Genomic DNA, 22,089 nt, shown 5'->3' with positions numbered 1-22,089 from the left:
CGCGTCGAATAAGTAACTGGATCTCCGCAAACCTTACCCGTAGGGATGATAGTAATCTACCTTCTGGTGATTGCCAGCGCATGGCAAAGAGCGGTCGCTGACTCTACTGCCTGTAAGTAATATACTGCTTGCTTGTCTTGCCAGCTCTGTAGCTCATTCCCTATAGGTTCAAGCAGTGTGACCATCTCGAGCCAAAGCGATGCGAACCAGCTGAGAAGCTGCGACACAGTCTCCGGAAGCATTACGATATCCCCTTCCGTCAGCGGAACGATCACCATCAATAATGTCGAGGAAATCCAGGGCGCATTAATTGCCGAGGGTGCCTCAGGGCTCACGGGTCTTTTTACCCCTGATTTGGACAGTGTGCAGGGCGGTATCACACTGAGTAACCTCGATTCACTCACAACCATCACCATGGGCGGGTTATCACAAGTCTCTTCGAGCATAATCATCACGAGAAATCCGAAACTGAAAACGCTGGGGTTCCAGGACTTGGAACAAGTTGACGGACAGCTGGAATTGACGGGATCATTCGACAGGTATGTTCACTGCGACGGACACCCGCCTTCTAAGATGCTGATAAATATTCCAGCTTGTCGCTACCTTCTCTTGATCAAGTCAAAGGTCAGACAACAATCGTGGGCAGCAGTTCCATGTCATGCAGTACATTAGACGGTCTGAAATCCGACAGAGTTTTCAGAAACGGCTACACCTGCTCCAGTGGCTCGTCCGGCCTGAGTCCAGGAGCCAAGGGCGGGATTGCAGTGGGTGTAATCGTGGTGGTCCTTCTGATTGTGCTGGTCTTATGGTTCGTGCTTCGACGACGGCGCCAGAGACAAAAAGGTGGAGGGACTCAATCAACCATCCCACCTTCATCCACCCCATCAACCGTCGTGGCACATTATGAAAAGGTCCCCATTTCTCAGGGCAGTATCTCACCTCAAGAAGAAGCACCACGTCCGGAAGAGCCGCCGACTCTCTTGCCCCGAAAGCCCGTGGGATCGGCGATATTATTGGATGGTCGCTCGGTATACGAGGCCGCAAATGGATTAACTCCAGTCCAGGAATACCACGAGTTAGACGCAGGACCAGTCTCCGGCTCTCATCAACGACCAATACACGCAGCATAAAGCGATTTTCATGACCGATGACGAGCAGATATGATCCTGGCAATGAATGGAACAGTCGTGAGATGGCAGAAGCCACATTACAGGCAGCCTTTTGCAATTATACATATACCCTTGGACCCTTTGTTGAATGCGACATGCTTTGATATGATTCCTGCCCTTTCTGGATTTCAAAGAAGGCAACTTTTTAGGCCAAGGGAATCTGGCCTACGAAGTAGTATCTGCACGGGCTTGCGTAGTCTGGGATCTTCGCTCTGATTCGTATGTCACCACCGCCAGTCCACTTCGGGACCACTCTGCCGGGAACTCAGTCTACAGAGAGCGCTCGTTTTAGAACTCACGGACTATCAACGCATGGGTAGCGCCTCACGAACCAAGGACTCAGCAAGCATAGGCCAAGGCATTTATACGGTGATCGGTTGATTAGTGAGCAAGTTATCTAGATATATCGGCACTGGTACAAGCCTGTTGGCACTCTATAGAACACGGATATCTATGTCTCATTCAACCAGGAGGCACCTGGGGCGATCAGCGAAATTAAACACTCAGGATGACCTTGTGACCAGCGGGCTTCTCCTCGGGCTCGCCGAAGATATCAATGTCCCAACGAGGCTTGTTGGCAGTGTAAGGTGTGTTGTATCGCTGCCGGTTCTGGCCCAGAGCGCTGACCTTCTCGACCTCCTCGGGAGTGAGTTCGATCTCCTTGAAGTTGTCGCGAATGCGCGAAGGCGTGACCGACTTGGGGATGACACTGTGTCCACCGACCTGAGACCAGGCGAGACTTGAGGCATGTTAGCTTTCGAGGGACAATACCACAGAAAGGGGTGTATAATCTTACATGACGTGTGCGGGGCTGACTTCCTGGCCAGTGCGCTTGGCAACAGACTCGGCAACTTCCTTGACCTCGGGGCGGGTGATGAGCAGAGGAATGCCGAGCATGTTGTTACCAAACGCCTAGAACTTCAGTCAGCATTGGGCTTCTGCACCGTCGAGACAAAAGAATAGATACGTACGGAGTAAGCAGTAACGTGAATTCCCTTCTGTTGGCAGTACTCAATCAGGTCGTTGCTCTGGAGCACGGGGTGGCGCTCAATCTGGTTGGCGGCAGGGACGACACCGGTGCCTTTAATGAGAGCCTCGAGCTGCGGGGCGTATTAGCTGATGTATGGCAAGTTCTGGGATAGGAAGGATACGAACATGCTCAATCTTGTGGTTGGAGACACCGACGGAGCGAGCCTTGTTCTTGGGGAGCTGGGTCATGGCTAAGAGGGATCAGCTGCGTCTGGATCTCCTATTTGTACAAAAGAGCCACTTACCCTTCCAGGTGTCCACGATGGAGACGCCATCGTCAATGATCACGTCACCACCCTCGACGGGGCTGTTGGCAACGAGCGGGAAGTATGAATCGCCCTTCTGGAAGGCAACCGGCCAGTGAACAAGGTAAAGCTTGGTCATGTCAGCAATAGCTCACAGTTCCATTGAATGGAATAATCATACGTCAAGATAATCCAACTCGAGCTCAGCAAGGCAAGCATCCAGGGAGGCCTCGACAACCTCGGGGCGGTGCTGGCTACATGCAGGGTTAATAACCTGGTAGTGCAAAAATGTGATCCGAGATAGCGTACCTGTTCCACAACTTGGAGGTCTGTAGAATGACATGTCAGTTGCTGAAACAGGGTGATATCCCAAGTTGGCATGGATAAGCTTACAATAAAGAGATCCTCGCGCTTCAGACCGGGGACATCCTTATAAGCACGCTTGATGCCCTCAGCGACCTCGCGCTGGTTCTGGTAGCTGTGGACAGGTGGTAAGCATGGCGCAATCGTAAAGGGGGAGGTGTCTCATGATGAAAACATTGGTGGTTGCATACATAGTTGCCAAATCCTGAGGAGGGTGAAGGTTAGCGAATGGTTTAAATGAATGACAGATGGAGATGTACATACCAGGTGGCGGTAACCAGCCTTCAGGGCCTCATAGACAGCCTCGCCGACCTGGCCAGGAGCAGACTGCCAGGTACCAAAGCCCAGCTGGCTGGACGTGGGGTCAGTGATGGAGTCTCAAAAGTCTCAATATTTGAAGGAATATACGCACGGGATCTGGTGGCCGGTGTTGAGAGTGACTTTCTTTCCGAGAGACATTTTTAAGAGATTGAAGGATAATTGGAAGAGAAAAGAGAAAGACGTGGAAATTTCCCCAACCTTTAACTGTTCAGTTCTCCGGCGGGGCTTTTGGCCATGTCCATCCCACGCCCCTCTCGGAGTAGACTCCACCGAGGATTAACTTGGGGGGGAAGATGGGGAGTAACGAAGTCATTTCGATTTATTGCAATTGAGTACATAAGTTATTATTATTTCAAGTAATATATAGTAGTCTAGATAGTTATGTATTTGTTATCTATTATATACCATATAGTACGATCAAGGAGCACTCCGTACTATATTACTATACCTCCTCCCTACCTAGGTATATAATATATAAGGAGATAACCCCGCGGGGTAAATTATGATGTCATGTGATATATACATATGTATTCAAGTCTTCCAATTGATTTCTCATGAAATATTTTATAATTTACTGGATCTCTCGGTATTTCTTTTTCTTTGGCATCTTTTTGTTAAGCCGTCAGACACACTGGGCAATCCCTCCAAGGTCCTCTCCTCTCGGCTTCGGTACGATCGCTCCGAGTGCCAAGAAATGGTACAATATCGTAGTCCTGTGTCGTTATATGTATTATATCACCGTACTTGGGTACCTAGGTACTTTTGCTTTCTAACAGAACTTCCATCAACATCAAATAACCCCCTTCTTAGATGTGTCCAATGTGACATTTGCCCTATATTAAACTACTCTACTCGCCCATGAAAACTCTCAAAAGTTCAGGATAATTGGGCGTACCCAATCCCGTCACTGGATCCCAACCTTTCGCCGCAGAGAAGCCATCAGTGTTGCAACCCGGGTTGCTGCCCGTGACCACGTCAAAGAATGCCTCAGGGTGTGCGTACAATACAGGGTTGACAAACCCGACAGTGGACTTGCCAGCGGCCAGTCGCTCCTCGTTGATCCGGGTGAGGATTGCGGCGAATACAGGTGCGGAGGCCGATGTCCCACCAATCGACACGGCCATTCCCCGGTTGTAGATGACGACCTTATCACCCACGGCAGCAACATCTGGATAGGCACGTCCGATCCGGTTGTAGATACCGCTATTCTCCCCGAAGCTGCTGTTGTCCACGCTCTCATAGTATGGGTATGAGGGCTGGGCCTTGTCAAAGTAATCAGCAACAGCCTGAGCCTGATAGTCAGGCGCCTTGTAAATGTTGCTGAAACCGCCGCCTGACGGGAATCTAGTGACAGCTTGCTCCTGATGGTCTTCTGGCGAGGAACCTGTGGGGATTTCAGTGCCTCCCACCGCAGTAAGGTACGGACAGGTGGCCGGGAAGTCCGGAGCAAAGACTCTGCCATTTATACCAAGGCAGTTGCTAGGGGTCGGGTCGCCTCCACGTCCAGACACTCCAGAATCACCCGAAGCGACCAGCACTGAAACTCCCATTGTGCCCAGCTTCATAAATTCGGCACATTGTCGCCGCTGGTAGGAAATGGGGAGATCGGCCTCGGCGGAGCCATAGGAAATCGAGATGACCTTGGGTGGGTCATACACGCCACATTGCAAGGAGCCCTTGTACCCTCCATCTGCCGGATCGGGGTAAGGAGGGTCCAAAGGCGAGATGGTACTGCAGTACGAGCCGTCAATGGCATCCAAGAACGTGTTGAGGAAGCCACGGAAGGTATAATGATTCTCATAATGCATATCATCGCTCTGGAAAAGAATAGAATTCTGTGGCCAGATAATCGGGTAGGAGATTTGGAAGTCCAGATCAGATTCAGGCCCAGCTCTGGAGGTGTCTGTAGGAGCCTCGCCACCATCAACCGACTTGAGAATGGGGTGTGTACCCTGCGGGATTTTCCTGCAGGGAAGTCAATTCAAAATGCAATTAGCCCGACAGCACATGACAAAGGCAACATACGAGTACAGTTTCGAGAAGAACAAATCTAGATCTTCCTGCGCGTAGACGTCCCCGATGCCTTCGAAGATTCCCAATTCATTTCCTTCTGTGGCAGAGTGGCCCTCACTGATGTTATACATCTCTGTAGGCTTGTCAGAATATTCAGTGTGTGGGCATTGTACCCAGATCACTTACGTTGGATGCATTGGGGTGTAATGGCTTGGGAGCAAAGGGACGGAGCCTCGCTGAGCAGCTCCTCAATGGGTAGAAGGATCGGCTCAAGGATAGGGGGGACCCCGTCCATAAAACGTTTCTGCTTAGTCGATCTCCTAACACTAGTCACCTCCCGCAGAGAAATTCCTGGAGTGATATAGTCAACGTGCGCACGCACGGAGCTCGGGACATGATATCTGTGGTCTGTGGTCAGCGAGACTGTAGATCCAATCCAAATGAAAGCCATACTCGCGACAGGCCACATGCGATCGGCCCGTTTCAGCATGTGAGTACAGATAGTACTTTGTGTGCAGCAAATTCTCGAGCTCCTCGGCATCGGCATCAAACTGGATCCATTGCTTGTTGGCTGATTGCGTGATACGTTCTTTTGCAATACCAGCCGACTCCAACCAATAACGCACATCATTCACACTCTTTTCTGTTGGAGCAAACAGGTCGTGCACTTCATTGACGGACAGATATTGTCCATAGCGGCTAGAGTGGGGGTTGGACCTAAACAGATCAATATTGGTTTCAGACAGTGGGAGGTCCATTGCGCAAGTTCATACAAGTCCATAAGCAGCTCATGGCCATAGTCTAGGTTAGACTGGGTCAACCCGATTCGCACAGGTAGTGACACATTTCCGTCGAGCTTCTTTCCTTCGACCCAGGATTCGGGGATGAAATCACGGCGCTCGTGCAATTGATAATCATGAGCCGTTGGCACTGCCATTGCGCTGGCCGCCAGAACACAAAGCATAATGAATGATTTCATGGTAATAGTCCTAGCAGGAATTCACCGATTCAGCTTCCTCCTTCAAACTTGCGGATCAAGTCAGAAAAGACCCGCGGCAGACAAGACATCCTTTATAGCTTCTCCTGTCTTCCAAGGTGGGCCTGGATGGGTCTTTCAGGGTCAAGCACCATTAATTTGGACTCAGATCGCCTAGGAGGAAAGACAGCCAGTCGATCAATGATGCTAAGACCCCGGGAAATCAAACGGGGTAAGGATAGAGCTTATCCTGCCTATCATTAACTTTGCCTTAGCCCGTAAGTATATCCCTAAGGATTGAACGTCGGGGTGAAGTTCCCCAGGGCCATTCATCTAACAAGATCAAGACCACATTGACGCCTTTCGGAAGGTTAAGGCAGGTCACACGAGGTCCATATGAAGATCATTGACACGGAGAGTATATCTCTTCCCTGATGGGGTTGCGTTCTTCGGCGACTTTTCGAAAATGGCGCTCGCTACAATCCATGGAGTGGACGACGTTCGAGACATTTGGAAACACGTACATTTGTCTCCAGTCGCAGAGCAGGGTCCCTTTCGATAATCCGTAGAGAATCTCAGCAATTACAGTCCGACATAATAACAGCCATGACCTCATGTGAAAAAAAAAAGATCATCAGTGTTGTACCTCGGGAGAACACTACCCCTGAGGGATTGACTCGCAACTAGGCGATGAAGATGCAACTAGCACTTCATTACTCCGAAAGCTTGAGCCACTGGACGTCGGGGCTTGTCCGGTGGAAGTGTGGGGATATTATTTCTTCAAATGTCTCTGTCGTATCATAATTGAAAGGTTTCTCCTTAGATGCCGAAATGAGGTCGACGATCTTGGCTTCCCCTAAATCCCCTCATTTCGGGTGTTGGAGAAGCTATACGGAGTAAGGAGTAGTACATGCTGATAGTTATGTTGTGGGGAGGTAAAATGGAATTGAATTGTTTGAGAGCCCGATCTTAAAGCCGAACTGTTCATGTTAAAGCATCATCTTTCCTTGAAATTCAGACGGGATTATTGGGGATACTTGCCTATGTGGTAAAATGGTGAAAGCCCAGTTTCGTGCACTCGGCATACCTTTGTACTAATTTACAATTAAAAGAATTGGTTGCTATTCCAACGCCAAGCTACGAACGGGCCGTTCCTGCATCGAGTCTTGCATCGCAGCTGTCATTCACCGGCTGCCTAAACTCCGCGTATGGGGGATGATCTCATGAGTGGTATTAGAGTTGATACAGAAAGCCATCCAATGATGCATGGTTGCAACGTCGGTGGCAGAAACATAATTCCATGTGCCTTCTCCAGGCATAAGTCATGCGAGCAAAAGATGATAGCTATTGGGGCATGTCTGTGCAGGAAACTGTATCGACTCGGCAGATGGCATTGCCGTCTATATTCGGGTGCAGATGATTAGCGGAGAACCTGAGTCCTCAATGTGGAAGTAGTCCCAGGACTCCCAGAACTCAAAGCATTGTGGGGACATCGCTTCAAAAGTCCGTTCGGTGGACTGTTGTCCGAGAGGTCCAGGTGAAAATGGCGGCACTTCTGCCGCATCGATAGGGAGAAGGGGGCCGGTTGGGAATTCTCAACCTGACGGTGCGACCGCAATTCTCTCCCATGACGTTGACACGGGTCTATTTCAACTACCATGCCTGGTTCGCATCGAAAGCGGCCTCAAACTGGCGATGCGATACCCTTCACTTTTGGAATGAGCAACCACTCAGCGTCCGCACCATTTCCATAATAAATCCACCAGCTGCTGCCGATGCAAGGGCTTGGCGATATAATCGTCCATTCCCTTGGCTAGATATGCCTCTGCATCTCCCTTGAGGGCATTGCCCGTCAATGCAAGGATAGGCACATCGACTTTCATCCGTCGAATATGCTCTGTGGCGGTCAATCCGTCCATGACCGGGATGCTGATGTCCATCAGGATCAGATTATAGGAAAGAGGCTTCTGCTTGACCATACGCACGGCTTCTGCTCCATCCCAGGCAGCATCGACACGCTTGAAACCCAGGCTGCTCAGAAGTTTCAACATTATAAGTTGGTTGACCTTGTTGTCTTCAACTAGGAGGATGTGCTTTTGCGGGGCGATCTTCTCGAGCGATGCCGAACTATCCAATGCTCCGGGTGTATCCGGTTGCAACTTCTGCTTCGCTGGAGACACTGAGGTAAGGCGAGCCATCCTAGCTGTCATCCAGAACACACTACCGGGTCCATCGGGGTTGGCATGGAACCCAACCGTTCCATCCATCAATTCAGCGAGGCTCTTACATATCGAGAGACCAAGGCCAGTACCCTGGTATTTTTTTGCAGCGGTGTCCGCGAATCGCGTGAAGGGGGTGAAGAGGGTGTTCGTGGCATCTTCAGGTACGCCGATACCAGTGTCCACTACCTGCGTGGAAATCACATACATATCAGGGTCCTTTTCGTCAATGGCATAAGTGGCATGAACCCGAACATGACCGCTCTCGGTAAATTTAACTGCGTTGGTGACCATATTTTGCAGAACTTGGCGGAATCGCAGCGGGTCGCCTTTGAGGCTTGGAGGAAAGCCTTCGCTAACACCGCCCATAATTTGGACGCCAGGCTTCAGCGCCGACTGACAATTCCGAACCACGGCAGAAATCACGTTGGGGATGTTGACAACGTCCACATTCAAGGGGAAGCTTCCCGACGATAGCTTAGAATAATCCAGCACGTCGTTAATGACCTGCAGCAAGATAGAGGTCGAGTCTTCCAGGATGCACCCGAATTCCCGCTGTTCATCGGTCAACTCGGTCCGCAGTAACATTGTCAAGGCCAAGAGCATTCCGTTCATCGGGGTACGCAACTCGTGGGACATGTTGGCCAAGAAGTCCGACTTCGACTTGGCAGATTCTTCAAACGCGTCGATCAAACGGGCCTGTGTCGCGCGGCGTTCGGTCATGTCGCGGGTGACTTTGACGAATCCCACATGGCTGCTATTCTGATAGATGGCGGTGATCATGACATTGGCCCAAAACCGGGTGCCATCCTTGCGGTAACGCCAGCCCTCATCCTCGACTTTCCCTTCCTGTAAACAGACTTCGAGCTCGCGGGCGGGCTTTTTCGCTTCGCGGTCATCGCGACCGTAAAAGATGGAGAAATGCTGCCCGATGATCTCAGATGATGTGTACCCCTTCAAAATCGCGGCTCCGGAATTCCAAGTCGTAATATGGCCGCGCGTATCCAGCATGAAGATGGCATAATCCCTCACGGTGTTGACCAGGATTTTGTAGGTTTCGTTGAGATAGGTTTGTTCGTTGATGGAGTCCGACCTGTCCCGTTGGTGTTTGGTCCGCTGGGCTTCCAGCAGTACGTAGATCAGGGAGTCGTCTTCAAAGATGGGGGTCACGCTGAGTGAAAATAAGGCGTCGAATTTGGCCACATGAACACGCTTGATGACCTGCACTTCGCGGGTTGATATGGCAGTACCGAGGGCGCCACTCAGAGATGCGACATCGGGGGCGGGGAGGATGGAGGGGGGAAGATCGTAGACGTTCACTGCCAACAGTTGGTCTCGTGAGCGCTGGAAGACTTCCACATGACTATTGGAGACTTCGACGACTCGTAGGGTGCCGTCTAATACTAGAGTGGGTTTACTGCGAAGGGGTTAACGATGGAATAATTCTTCATATCCGACGGGTTCAAGGGTTCAAGGCCTCAAAGGCTTCAAAGGGGGTTCTCACGGTGTAAATCGATAGATGCGACTCAAAGATCCGGTAACAGGCTCAATTTTGTCCTCAAGATCCAAATCATTCTCGGCCGGGGGAGTGATCGCCATAGCGACATTGTTCATAGGGCAGTCAATTCTCAGGTGGAGCATTTGATCCACAGGCATATTGAGAACAGCCTGGGAGGAGTGAGGATGTCATTCAAGAAGATCTTCAGAATGAGATAGAGTAGGAAGTAGGAAGTAGGAATAAAGAATAAAGAATAGAGAATAGAGAGAATGATAAAGATGAATCCGGTTGAATGTGAGAGAGTTGGAACATACCTAGAGAGCGAGTCAGAGAGGAAGTTGAGTGGACGGGAGAAAGAGCCGAGGTGGATATGGAGGAAACAGGATATATTACTATATTAACTGATTCTGTAGTAGACCTAGACCATTGGACTATTACCTAGTACGGAGTACTCCGTACTATTAACTATTAACTATTACAGTAACTTGTCATTGATAACACATTTTCCTTCAAAAACTGGAGATGTCATCGAGATCGCTCCATCACCATGGTGGGATAAAGTCACAGAAGCGCTGATGGACTTGATTGTAATCTGTGACAATAGCCAATAGCGTACAGCAACAGCGAGCATTGAATAAAATTCATATTCCATTACATCTATATCATCTATACATTCAGTCTCATTCCGCTATCAACCCATCTCCGAGCCAAAAATAGTCAGATATTTATATACATTCCGAAGTTGCACAGCGATCCATATTTAAACTCCGTAATGTTTACCCAGCCTATAGACCAATTCACCTCATATATTACTCCCGTATACTACCTGCCGGGTATACATAACTATATCTCTGAATGCTGAGGGCATCCAGGAATTTCATTGTATATTAACCATTCCTTGAAACTGTCAGAAATGCTACTGCTAGTAGTAATATTACTCCATAGAATACATGTAGGCAGTCAATAGGCAACATTTTTAGTGAAAGTAGAGCTAGCTAGATGAACGAGTGTGGTGATAACGAGAACTGTAACCAAAGAGAAACACTCGGAATGTACGAATACATCCCCCCAATAATACAGAGAGAATCCACTGCTTGTCCAAGGGCTCCTCAACGCGTGCAACGCGCTTTAGGCACGAGAGATGCTTATCCTGATGCAGGACATCGCCACCATTCTTATAACCTTTGCTTGGTTGTGTTGACCATGTACTGGATGCCATCAGTGGCAAGCTCCTCCAGGGCTTTCTCGTTGGCCTCCCTAGCTTCTTCCTGAATCTCATACAGTCGCTTAGCCAGAACATGTGTCGCCATGGCGAGAATCCAGTAGGTGATCGCTGTCCTAGCTCCGATTCGAGGAACCTCCTGTCTTCCAAGGTTATTTTCGGACGTGAAGGCGGAGACGGCAGTTCCCCTCATGGTATAGCGTATTAGGCTATACCTAATCTGGTAGACACCAAACCGCATTGAGACAGAAGCGCTAAACCCGACCGGGGAAGTTGCCGAAAACGGCCACGGTCTCGTTAACTACTTAATGCTCTCTTCCTATAACCTCAATGTCTACGTATGTGTAATGCTCTGTTTCACTATATGTAGGTATACATATTGTATTCATGAAAGCTTTAATCCCAACTGTAGTACACAATCTACAAAATCACATTTTCGCGCTCGACCCTCTCCACCATCCTGACCACGGCATCGGCAATCCCATACGAAAACGAATAGCCACCACCACCAAACCCATAGGCCGACAACACCACCCGATGACCCTTTCGCTCCAAGTCGAGACGAAAACCTCCTTTTCGAGATGGTCGGATCCCGATAATATAACTCACCTTATCAGCAGCTGGGTGTTCCGGAACAATTTCAGGAGCTAACTGATGCGCGCGCGCAATCTCATCCCTCGCAATATCCATATCGACCTCAGGTGACCTGGAGAGGTTAGCTTTAAGAGTTACCCCGGGTTTGGAGATATTTTGGGGATTTTCATACAGATTGTCCTGTTGCCTCACCCCACCAAGAACCACTCCCTTGGATAGAGGCCGAGGAATCACATAGGTATATTCTTTGCCATTTCGGAAGTGGAGTGTGTTGCATTGATCAGTGGCCAGAAACACATTCTGCCCTCGCTCCGGAAAACAGTTATCATCTTGCACATCCGTCAGGGTTTTACTACCCCAACCGCTTGCATTGATGAAGACCCGTGATTCGGGGAACGTGTCATACAGCTCCTGGAGAGACTCGACACGTTGGCGGATAAAGCGACCCCCAAGAGATTCAACCAGGTTCCTAAGATAAGGCATATGCCTCGTGGGATCTGTGACAAGCGTTTCATAGGCCCAGGCACAGTTGAAATTGGGAGGGTATTCACCAGGACTCATCTCACGGAACTAAACCCAGCACGAAAAATTTTAGTTTCAATCAAGCGCGGATCACATGGAGTCCAAAGTACCTTGGAGACGACCGTCTTACCCCATATCGCCGAGTCAGCGGCAGGCTTTTGTTCGAGGTATTCTCGTACGTTGACAATGCTCACCCCTGCTTCGGGGCCATCCTGGGCCATCTTGAGTAGCACACGATGTGTGACAGCTTGAAGGTACCGTTGATCAGGAGTGATACCCCCAGCAGCATGCCACGCTGCTCCTGCCCAAGCCGATGCATAGTAAATATTTTGGTCTCCCGGTAGATATTCAGCCACCAATATCACGGGGAATCCATTCAGCAGCAATTGCCGAGCAGTCGCACAACCAATGATTCCTGCACCGAGGATGACAATGGGCCTTTGAGAAAAGGGCACCTCATTGGTATTAGATCCACATTCACCCATTATAAGAGTACCAGTGTTTCCCGAGGTCCTTCACGGAAGTGAGGGATAGCTTAAGAGTAAATCGTAAATTTATATATCTTCAAATTGCACAAAGACAAGGGAAAAGGGGGGGGATCAACAATGGTTGGAGCTTTTAAGCCTTCAACATGACATTTTAACTGGAAATCTAAAGATTAATTTCGATTCCAATCAATTAATTCCCATTAATCTAATAGTTATAACACAAATCCGAAGCTATATCTTACTCCGGCAATAATAAAGTGGGTCGATAACGGTTTCTTCCGACGTCGCAATCCCTGTCTGTCAATTTCTTTCCTTTTCCTTCGGACGTTGGATATCCATTTTTAACTGTCTACCCAATCCTATCCAAGAGAACGCAATCCGGGGAAGTGATGTGATAGGTTCCTCTTTCTTTATTGGCCATTTTGTTAGTTCGTGGACATCCCTGTATGGAGTACTCCGTATCTGGAGACACTTCATGCAGCCATCCCTACCTAGTTGGTTTACCCATTCGGCTCAAGCCGACCCAACACTAAACTAGGGTTAGCTGTGCTCCATCCCTTACTTGCTAGGGGCTCTTGCAGACCGGGTTCATGATGGAGGGAGCGGAGAAGAACCAGGTGGGTGCCCGTTTTTCGGATCTCTCCAGGTGTCCCGCATATCTATGTCGTAGTTAAATTAACTGTTTCACGTCCCAGAACACTCTCTCGGACCAACATGAAATTGCCATCCTTCACGATCGGGATGCCGAGAAGATCTTACCCTATGAAGCCGATGATTCGCCTTTTCCCGAGGTGCGGGCTGTCATCCAGCCAGTCAATGACTTGACGCTGCCTGTTAATACAGTCCGCATGTGGACCATTGGAATTGTGTTCACCATCGTATGTCTTATGGCTTTATGCGACCGGGCGATCGGCAAGATAATACTAACCGCCGGCACAGGTCGGTAGTGGACTGAACCAGTTCTTCAGCTTACGACAGCCCAGTGTGAAAATCAGTGCTCTAGTGGCACAATTGCTAGCTTTCCCACTAGGATGTGCCTGGGCGAAATGGATTCCCCTCGGACTGCTGAATCCCGACCGGGATTTCAATATCAAGGAACATGCCTTGATCACAATCATGGCGAACGTCTCTATTGGGTCTGCTGCTGCCACCCAAGTTATCGAAGCGCTTGTCAAGTTCTATAACATGCCATCGCAGGGTGGATTTGAAGTCTTATTGTGTGTTACCACGCAATTGTTTGGCTTCGGCTTAGCTGGCATGGCCTCGCGCTGGCTAGTCGGCCCGGCATCGATGCTTTGGCCGCAGGTGTTGTCAAACGCAGCACTATTGACCACTCTCCATTCTCGCTCCAATCTTATCGCAGATGGCTGGCAACTCACACGTCTCCGCTTCTTTCTTTATGTTTTCATCGGTGGCGCCATCTGGTACTTCGTCCCGGGATATCTTTTTACGGGTCTCAGCACATTCGCCTTCATCTGCTGGATCGTGCCATCCAACGTAGTGGTGAACCAGCTCTTTGGACAAACCACCGGACTGGGAATGTCGGTATTGACCTTCGACTGGGCCCAGGTTGTCTACGCTAATCAGAGCCCTCTACTTGTTCCCTTTTGGGCTGGTCTTAATGTGATGGGATCATTTGCGCTCTTCTTTTGGCTTGTGTGTCCGCTCGTTTACTACACCAACACCTGGTATTCCGCACACCTGCCGCTACTCAACTCCGACACCTTCGATAATACTGGAATGCCTTATAACACCAGTCGTATCATGGGCTCGGGTGGGAGTATTGACGAAACTGCTTATCGAGACTATTCGCCCATGTTTCTACCGGCTGGCTTTGCAATCACATTCGGTGTTGCCTTTGCTAACTTGACGGGCATCTTCTTCCATATCGCGTTGTATCATGGGAAAGACTTGTGGCAACAATGGAAAGGGACCAGCAAACAAGACGTCCATAGTCGACTGATGTCTTCATATCGAGCCGTACCCTGGTGGTGGTTTGCCGCAGTTACTGTCCTGATGTTCGTTTTGAGCATTGTGACCAACGAGGTGTGGCATACGGGTCTACCGGCATGGGGTGTGCTTGTGGCATTCGTGTTACCAGCGGTCTACTTTATTCCTGTTGGGGTCATCCAAGCCCTCACAAATATCAGCAGTAACCAACTCAACCTGCTCACGGAATTCATTGGCGGATATGCCTTCCTCGGGCAGCCAGTGGCCAACATGACTTTCAAATTCTATGGTTATGTCGCCGTCCAGCAAGGACTCGAGTGAGTTACATTTTGTCCCAAAAGAAAATTAATACGTGTTAACACGATACGCCGTATTAGGTTTGTCGCCGATATGAAGTTGGCTCATTATATGCACATCGCCCCACGGCTTCTGTTTGTAGCTCAAGGCCTTGCCACACTCATCGGGGCTATCGTTCAATGTGGCGTGACAGTGTTCATGATTACCAGAATTGATGGTGTGTGCACCCCCGAGGCCGAGGGGAATTTCATCTGCCCTCATGGAAAAGTCACCTACTCTTCGTCTCTCATTTGGGGTGAGTTCCATATTATCGTCGATGTTCTGCCAGGTCACAAAGCTAATCAACCTTCAGGTGCTGTTGGTCCAGGCCGATTGTTTTCTTCGGGGCAGATATACAGCAATTTGCTTTGGTTTTTCCTGGTCGGACCGGCGGCGGTAGTCATTACCTATCTTCTAGGTCGTCGTTGGAAAGCTGTCAATTACATCTCGTGGCCCGTCGCCTTCGGTGCAATGAGTATGGTCCCACCCGCTACAGGTATCAGCTTCTCCTCGTGGTGGATAGTCAACTTGATATTCAATGGCGTACTCCGTCGCCGCAAACCCGCGTGGTGGTCGAAATACAGTACATTTATCGTTTCTCCTTCATCGTCGAGTCTTTTGCTGACTGCCCGCAGATTATGTGTTATCCGCCGCGCTAGACTGCGGCGTTGCAGTCGCGACGGTAATCATCTTCTTTTGCATAACTCTCCCGGCAGGTTCGTTGAGTTGGTGGGGAAATATCGTGTCGAAGACAACAGCCGACGGCAGAGGCACGCCCTACCTGGAGTTACCAGCGCGTGGCTACTTTGGGCCCCCGAAGGGAACTTGGGAGTGATCAGCAACGCTTGATCTCAACTTCATCTTGGCCTCCTTCTATCTCCATGTATTGCCGTAATCACTGTTTCTTGGGTGCACTTTGCATCTCTTATTTTTAATATACAATATCCTGGGTACGCAGGAGTCGAAAATGATCTTTTGGATACCCCTACGGAATGGGCTACGGGGGTTGGCGTTTATTCTCACATTGTACCTCATCACTATATCATATCTCATTTCCCATTGCACATAAATTAAGATTGACCATCAAAGCTTGACCGACCGACCGCTCACATAGACTTTGACAATATTCCGATCATCCCCAGTCATCAGAAACTTCTCGAATATCACCTGGAGGGTATCTTCATCTTCGACTGGGCTCATGACTCCTGCTTGGCCAAGATTGGTATGGACTTCGAGCGCATCAAACTCTTTGCCAACTGCAAAGTTACCAACCCGGTCATCGAGACCACACACTTGCGCACCACCTAGGGTGGCGAGAAAGAAGCCTTCGCACAAAGAAAGCGCAGGGTCCCGTCCTTGGGTCAACATCTGCTGCGCATTCGATACAATGAAAGCCTGTTTCATTGCATCCAGTATGGATGACGAGTAGCCACCACCACTATCAGTTCCCAGGCCCACCTTGATACCGCGGCGCAGATACTCTCGCACAGGTGCTACCATAAAATCTTGCATGGTGGTGTTGGAGATTGGGCAATGGGAAATCCCGCAACCAAGTTCCTGGATGCGACGCATCTCTCCTTCTTGTAAAAAGATACAGTGGGCAAGGATGGATCGATCATTCAACAAACCATATCGCTGATAGAGATCAGCTTCCGTATCAAATTCTGGAAAGAGCTGATGCGTGAACTCGATCTCCTGCTTTGCTTCATTGAAATGGGTCTGTATTGGGAGATCGGGATGTTCACGGGCGATGGCACCAAGCCCGTCCAGTAATTCCGGCTCACAACATATCGCAAAGCGTGGCGTCAGTATTGGTTTCACCAGACGGGATTCCGGATCAAGTTTCTGAACGTGGTGGATGAGCTCACGCGTTTCGCGCAGTGAGTCGGACACCGACGGATCCCGATACCAGTCCGGGGCATTCCGATTCATGTTACACTTGCCCACCAGAGCGCGCTGTCCTTTTTCAAAGCAGACATCAGCCAGAATGCGAGTTGCCTGCCCATGATGAGAGCCGTAATATGATGCGGTGGTGATGCCCTGTTGTAGAAAACCCGTCACGCAAGAGGCGTACATACGTTTGGCATATTCCGGATCTTGGAACTTGGCCTCGTGGGCAAAAGTGACCTTATCCAACCAGTCGAGCAAGGAAATCCCTCTTCCCACACCACGCTGTGCCCACTGCGGTGCATGATTGTGAGTATCAACAAAGCCGGGGCACAGAAATCCCCCGCGCTTGAGATATTTCACTGGGAAAACGTCCGGCACATAGCCATTTTCCGAGACAATGGAGTTGATCTGGTCCGATTCCACATCTGCTTGTAGCGCCTGAATCTTGCCATCTATTCCCACAATCACAATGCAATTCTCCAGGATCTCGAGGTCATCCAGACTTCGGGAATGGATCACTGTGCCATGAAAGCCGAGTGGCAGCCCAGAGACCGGGGTGGCGTTCTTGTCGAGTTCTTCCATGATACACAAAATAAAGAGACGATGGCCAGTGGCTCTACTATGATGGCTGTAGTTCCTCAAAATATAAAAGGGAAATGGAGATGAATGGAGGTGAGCGGGAAATTAATAATCGGCATATGGAGATGCCCAGGTGCAGGTGCCCAGGTGCTGTGGAAGCCTGAACATCGACAACCTGTGATTGTGGTGTTCTTCATTTCAGCTGAAATCCAAAAATAAGTCTTCTATACTTCAAATCTGAAGAGTCTATTTCTTTCGGTTGAGTCGCAGTGTTAATTGTATGTACCGATCCATTTTTATATCTGCCCTGGTGGCCATGAACTATATAAAAGATCATGTCGCAGACATTGAAAGGTTGCTTGATCTGATCGGGTCTCTCCTGTTTTTACTTGTGACGAACTCCCAAACGTATTAACATGAAAGCAAAAAGCCTAGCCCAGTGGAAAAACTCCGTCTATCCCCAATAGAGCACGGTTTAAATACAGAGAAAAAGATTTGTTCAAAGGGTATAGTATGATGCCATCTCCTCTTGGAACCAATTGTAGGAATAGAAGAGTTGTTCCGCCATCTGCGGGTCGATCATTGGGACAGTCCCACTGCCATCCACGAGTAACACGTCGTCGAGAACTGGGGCAAGTGGAACTGGAGGTGGAGGGGGTGCGGCCAAAGACATTGGATGAGGTGGAAGGAGTGCAGGTGGTGGCGGAGGTGGTTGTGGTTGAGGTTGTGGGTGATGGAGATGTTGCTGCTGTTCTAATTGCTGCTGATAGGCCATTTGGCTGAAGATCACTGTACTCTGATGCCGGAATGTCTCTGCTAACCGGTCCACCCCAGGCCGACGCTTGCCAAATTCTTCCAAAAGCACGACAACCGCCTGAATAGCACGTCGCATGGTCTGTTCTTCAGGGTGCCAGGGGGCAGGCTGAGACTCGCGTAATGAGCGCGCATTCTGCTCAAGGCACCACAGGATAGTGATACCAGCAAAATAAACTTGACTCAGAGTTAACCAGATCCATTTCAGCTTGCCAACTGAGTAGCTGTCCCAATAGGATCGAATGACTTGGATACTGGATTCGCCACAGCTGATGATACTGGTAATGTCGGGCGTCGGATTGCGTGGGCTGGGGCGGTACATCAAGAGCAGTGTTGTGTAATAGAGATAATCGTAATAAGAGGTAGAATAGAGAAGTGCGGATGGATATACTGGAGCCGTCATGCGCCAGTCATCAACCTCATGGCGGAATCGACTGAGCGTAGCGGTAGCTTCTTGGGCTGTCAGTCGTGGCAGGCTGCTATATACTACAAGTGAAACGGTCAGATGAATACAACAAGCAGGTGAGACTCAAATTCACTTACAGTATTGATAGATGCGTGAAAATATTCGCCGCAGACGTATCACCTGCAAAGGGATCGTCATCGCGCTGGCGCCAGGCGCTTCGGTTTCATCGTCATTGAGTTCTCGCAGAAGACCCACGCTAATATCGTCGTCGGCAATTCCCAATGGCCGACCCAAGGTGCTAGCGATGAGACGGTCCAGGTTGTAAAGACTCCAGAAGGCGCGCTTGGCCATCTCCTCCTCGGCAATGCTAGGATACGACCGCGCTTTGTGCAGACCCATACTAATCGACAATCGCATTGTCGCACCCAACACATGCCAAATACTGGGGCCAGCAGTCGCAAACATGGTATACAAGGCCAACCCCAGCAGTGCCCGTACAGCCGGCAAGTCTTCATTTTGCAACGCCAGTGGAAGCGTCTCCTGGCTGGCATGGTAAAATTCAGCTGCCTGGGTCGGGTCTGCAGACCCAATCAGAAGCGAAATAGCAATGACAATATGATAAGAGTGATGGGTTTCCGGCGATGGAACACCACCCGTGTAGATATGGCGCAGATGGGCCATAAACTCCGGACGGGACAGGAACGGGTACTGGTATCCAATACTATCGAAATACTGCCCCGTTAGCCGTTCCGCTGCCTCCAACGACGACAAGCGCATGACTCGCGGCGCGGAGGAAGGTCGTGCAACTGACGGTCGGCGATGCTCCAGCTGATCGCGAAAGATCTCGCCGATGTTGGGGAGTTCGGTTCCTACTCCCGGCGATGCCTCCGAGGGTCCTGCAGTCGCGGACGAACCACCACTGCCGGCAGGGCTCGGCATTGAGGTCGAACGATTACCCCCGGTCGCAATCATAGCGGGGACCTGATACCACCAATCCGGATCTCCCTCGCCATCGACCGGTGTTCCCGTCGGCAATTCCGACACCGAAAGGCCCGACTTGCGGCGGACAACCTCCTCCAGCCACCGTACTCGTTTCTGCAAATTTTCCAGCTGGTCTCGGGGAACGGAGGCGCTAGCGACTTGAGGACCGGGCGGGGGTATGGTGCATCGGACTCCGGCGCGGGTGCAGGCGGAACAGTTGGGGTATCGAAAGTCGCATTTCTTCTTTCTTTTGCGACAAAAGTCACAGGCTGTTGATACTCGTTTGCTGCGAGCTTGCGAGACATCTATAGACTCATGACGAACTGGGGTTGGTTGAGGCCAGGTCGGGGTAGTGTTGATCGAATCCAAGCGGAACTTCCCCAGCTGATCGCGGAAATCCTTATTTCCAGATGTGCTCATGGTCGGGGGTCACTTAAGCTATCCATTTCCCGAGCACAGCCACCAATTGTGATTAAAGAAAAGCACACGTTCATAGTACTGTAGGTATTGAGAGAGGAAGATATGGAAAAGTGGGGGGAGAAGAGCTTAGCCCATCCCCCGGGGTTACTTTCGCTTACATAGGCGAAGCACCGATGGCCGAAAGAGTTATCATTCTGCGAGATTATGGCTTTGAGATTAATTCGATTGTTCGATTGTTCGATTAGTCGATTATTCTATATTTATCTCCCGTATTTCTACATTTATCCGGTAATTATATCTCAATATCCCTGTTTCATCAGGCCTATCTAGGGATTTTAGGGTTACTTTGCAGTTCCTCGTCTCCGGATACAATCACTATATACTCTGTATAGTGCTCTATTATATGACCGTATTGGAGGTGTTCAAAGACAAAAATTCAAGTTGAAGTATCCAATATCTGTTCAATTTGGTAGGCACTTTTCCTCATACACATACGCCGAGTCCCTTCATGGAACCTCCCCGGATGCTATATGGACCAGTCTAGCTCTGCGTTGAAACATCAAAACAACATGCAGGAACCGATCTGCATTGTACATACCTGAAGTGGGATGAGAGAAATGGACCCTCGTGTTTCCACTATACAACCTTTTGCTACTGCATGACCGTGTGATTTTATGGTCCCGAGGTTGCAACTACATTGAAGCTTCATTGCCTGGAAAACACATAAATAAGCCCTCAATTCCCCTCCCAAAATCTTGGTCACGAACTTACATTCACTTAATACACTCTCCGTTGACAATCCCAGTCTCAGTCGCAATCTCACCATGAAGATTAACGCCCTCCCTCTCCTGTTCGCCACCGCTGCCAGCGCCAGTGTCCAGGGCTTCGACATTTCTGGCTATCAACCTAAAGTGGACTTTGCCGGTGCTTCTGCTGCCGGTGCCCGCTTCGTCATGATCAAGGTGGGTTTTCCCAAAGTTACTACGAATCCGTCATCCGTCACAATACTAACTATACTAGGCGACTGAGGGTACCAGCTTCATCTCTAGCTCTTTCTCGAGCCAATACCAGGGTGCCACTAGCGCCAATCTGATCCGTGGTGGCTATCACTTTGCCCACCCCGACAGTAGCACTGGTGCCGCGCAAGCCAAGTACTTCATCGCCCACGGTGGTGGTTGGTCTGATGATGGCCTAACCCTGCCCGGCATGCTGGACATTGAATACAACCCATCCGGCGCAACCTGCTATGGGCTCAGCCATTCAGCCATGGTTTCCTGGATCAAGGACTTTGGCGAGACCTACAAGAGCGCCGCTGGCCGCTACCCTATGATCTACACCACCGCCGACTGGTGGAACACCTGCACTGGTGGCAGCACGGCGTTCAGTCAGGACTACCCGTTGGTTCTGGCTCGATACAGCACTTCGGTCGGCACTATCCCCGGTGGCTGGCCTTTCCAGAGCTTCTGGCAGAACTCGGACGCGTATAGCTTCGGAGGTGACTCGGAAATTTGGAATGGCAGTGAGGCCTCTCTGAAGACTTTTGCCAAGACCGCTGCTTAAAGGTAGTCAGTTGGTCTGAGAATTTCCCGCAAGATGTACAATGGATATGTACCCATTGAATTTTGGTTCGTTTTGCGCAGATACTTGTACATCTCAGCCGTTTTTACCTATTTGATTGAATGGTAGTGGAATTGATCGTTATATACCAGACGCCATACAATATATAATGTATGTTATGTTGTAGTGACTCATTCTTATTCATCGTGACGGATCCCGGGCACCTAAAAGGGACGTGCACGTGACTCGCATCTATATTCTCATCGCATACTTAAATGGTCCCTTGTCTAGACAATTTGCTTCTGATGGGGACAAAAGTTTCAAGATACAATGTCATATCTTGCTTTTCACTCAGATGGCTTTCTTATGAAAGATCTTTCTGGCGTATATCTTCTGTCGACAGCCCTCTTGGGCTTCCTTGTTGTCCTCGCATGGCGCCGGACGGGAGAACTGACAATACCGATTGTCAACTCGTACTCCGGAGACATAACTTTGAAA

At 49.7% G+C, this 22,089-nt stretch overlaps 10 protein-coding genes across 10 annotated transcripts; 3 read left to right on the top strand and 7 right to left on the bottom strand.

Moving 5' to 3' along the window:
* Positions 1-45: 45 nt before the first annotated feature.
* On the top strand, positions 46-1,130 carry N7489_003523 (uncharacterized protein; the record flags this gene model as incomplete). The annotated part of the gene is made up of 3 exons (XM_056709278.1): positions 46-112; positions 167-539; positions 593-1,130. 3 exons carry the CDS (start codon positions 46-48, stop codon positions 1,128-1,130), a joined length of 978 nt encoding a protein of 325 aa, XP_056573580.1.
* A 534-nt stretch (positions 1,131-1,664) lies between these two features.
* On the bottom strand, positions 1,665-3,265 carry akr1 (putative aldehyde reductase (AKR1); the record flags this gene model as incomplete). Its single annotated transcript, XM_056709277.1, has 11 exons — positions 1,665-1,908; positions 1,966-2,081; positions 2,141-2,269; positions 2,325-2,389; positions 2,444-2,573; positions 2,625-2,697; positions 2,753-2,772; positions 2,837-2,921; positions 2,998-3,011; positions 3,071-3,158; positions 3,219-3,265. 11 exons carry the CDS (start codon positions 3,263-3,265, stop codon positions 1,665-1,667), a joined length of 1,011 nt encoding a protein of 336 aa, XP_056573579.1.
* A 710-nt stretch (positions 3,266-3,975) lies between these two features.
* Positions 3,976-6,119, bottom strand: N7489_003521 (S53 family peptidase; the record flags this gene model as incomplete). Its single annotated transcript, XM_056709276.1, has 5 exons — positions 3,976-5,092; positions 5,153-5,273; positions 5,327-5,541; positions 5,594-5,857; positions 5,914-6,119. 5 exons carry the CDS (start codon positions 6,117-6,119, stop codon positions 3,976-3,978), a joined length of 1,923 nt encoding a protein of 640 aa, XP_056573578.1.
* Positions 6,120-7,846: 1,727 nt separating this feature from the next.
* Positions 7,847-9,991, bottom strand: fos-1 (sensor histidine kinase/response regulator Fos-1/TcsA; the record flags this gene model as incomplete). Its single annotated transcript, XM_056709275.1, has 2 exons — positions 7,847-9,752; positions 9,840-9,991. The coding sequence occupies 2 exons, from the start codon at positions 9,989-9,991 to the stop codon at positions 7,847-7,849; spliced, it is 2,058 nt and encodes a 685-aa protein (XP_056573577.1).
* Positions 9,992-11,008: 1,017 nt separating this feature from the next.
* On the bottom strand, positions 11,009-11,248 carry N7489_003519 (uncharacterized protein; the record flags this gene model as incomplete). The annotated part of the gene is made up of 1 exon (XM_056709274.1): positions 11,009-11,248. One exon carries the CDS (start codon positions 11,246-11,248, stop codon positions 11,009-11,011), a length of 240 nt encoding a protein of 79 aa, XP_056573576.1.
* Positions 11,249-11,475: 227 nt separating this feature from the next.
* N7489_003518 (FAD-dependent oxidoreductase) lies at positions 11,476-12,656 on the bottom strand (the record flags this gene model as incomplete). Its single annotated transcript, XM_056709273.1, has 3 exons — positions 11,476-11,761; positions 11,822-12,219; positions 12,282-12,656. The coding sequence occupies 3 exons, from the start codon at positions 12,654-12,656 to the stop codon at positions 11,476-11,478; spliced, it is 1,059 nt and encodes a 352-aa protein (XP_056573575.1).
* Positions 12,657-13,249: 593 nt separating this feature from the next.
* N7489_003517 (uncharacterized protein) lies at positions 13,250-15,780 on the top strand (the record flags this gene model as incomplete). Its single annotated transcript, XM_056709272.1, has 6 exons — positions 13,250-13,276; positions 13,355-13,537; positions 13,599-14,926; positions 14,987-15,201; positions 15,259-15,528; positions 15,581-15,780. 6 exons carry the CDS (start codon positions 13,250-13,252, stop codon positions 15,778-15,780), a joined length of 2,223 nt encoding a protein of 740 aa, XP_056573574.1.
* Positions 15,781-16,028: 248 nt separating this feature from the next.
* On the bottom strand, positions 16,029-17,417 carry N7489_003516 (putative guanine deaminase; the record flags this gene model as incomplete). The annotated part of the gene is made up of 1 exon (XM_056709271.1): positions 16,029-17,417. The coding sequence occupies one exon, from the start codon at positions 17,415-17,417 to the stop codon at positions 16,029-16,031; it is 1,389 nt and encodes a 462-aa protein (XP_056573573.1).
* A 496-nt stretch (positions 17,418-17,913) lies between these two features.
* N7489_003515 (putative C6 transcription factor) lies at positions 17,914-20,034 on the bottom strand (the record flags this gene model as incomplete). The annotated part of the gene is made up of 2 exons (XM_056709270.1): positions 17,914-18,713; positions 18,771-20,034. 2 exons carry the CDS (start codon positions 20,032-20,034, stop codon positions 17,914-17,916), a joined length of 2,064 nt encoding a protein of 687 aa, XP_056573572.1.
* Positions 20,035-20,858: 824 nt separating this feature from the next.
* Positions 20,859-21,594, top strand: N7489_003514 (lysozyme; the record flags this gene model as incomplete). Its single annotated transcript, XM_056709269.1, has 2 exons — positions 20,859-20,996; positions 21,055-21,594. The coding sequence occupies 2 exons, from the start codon at positions 20,859-20,861 to the stop codon at positions 21,592-21,594; spliced, it is 678 nt and encodes a 225-aa protein (XP_056573571.1).
* Between the last annotated feature and the right edge of the window lie 495 nt (positions 21,595-22,089).

The sequence above is a fragment of the Penicillium chrysogenum genome (genome assembly GCF_028827035.1).
Source record: "Penicillium chrysogenum strain IBT 35668 chromosome Unknown utg000001l_segment0_segment0, whole genome shotgun sequence".
In the NCBI taxonomy this organism is placed as follows: Eukaryota; Fungi; Ascomycota; class Eurotiomycetes; order Eurotiales; family Aspergillaceae; genus Penicillium; species Penicillium chrysogenum.
This window is presented reverse-complemented; position numbering and strand designations above follow the sequence as displayed.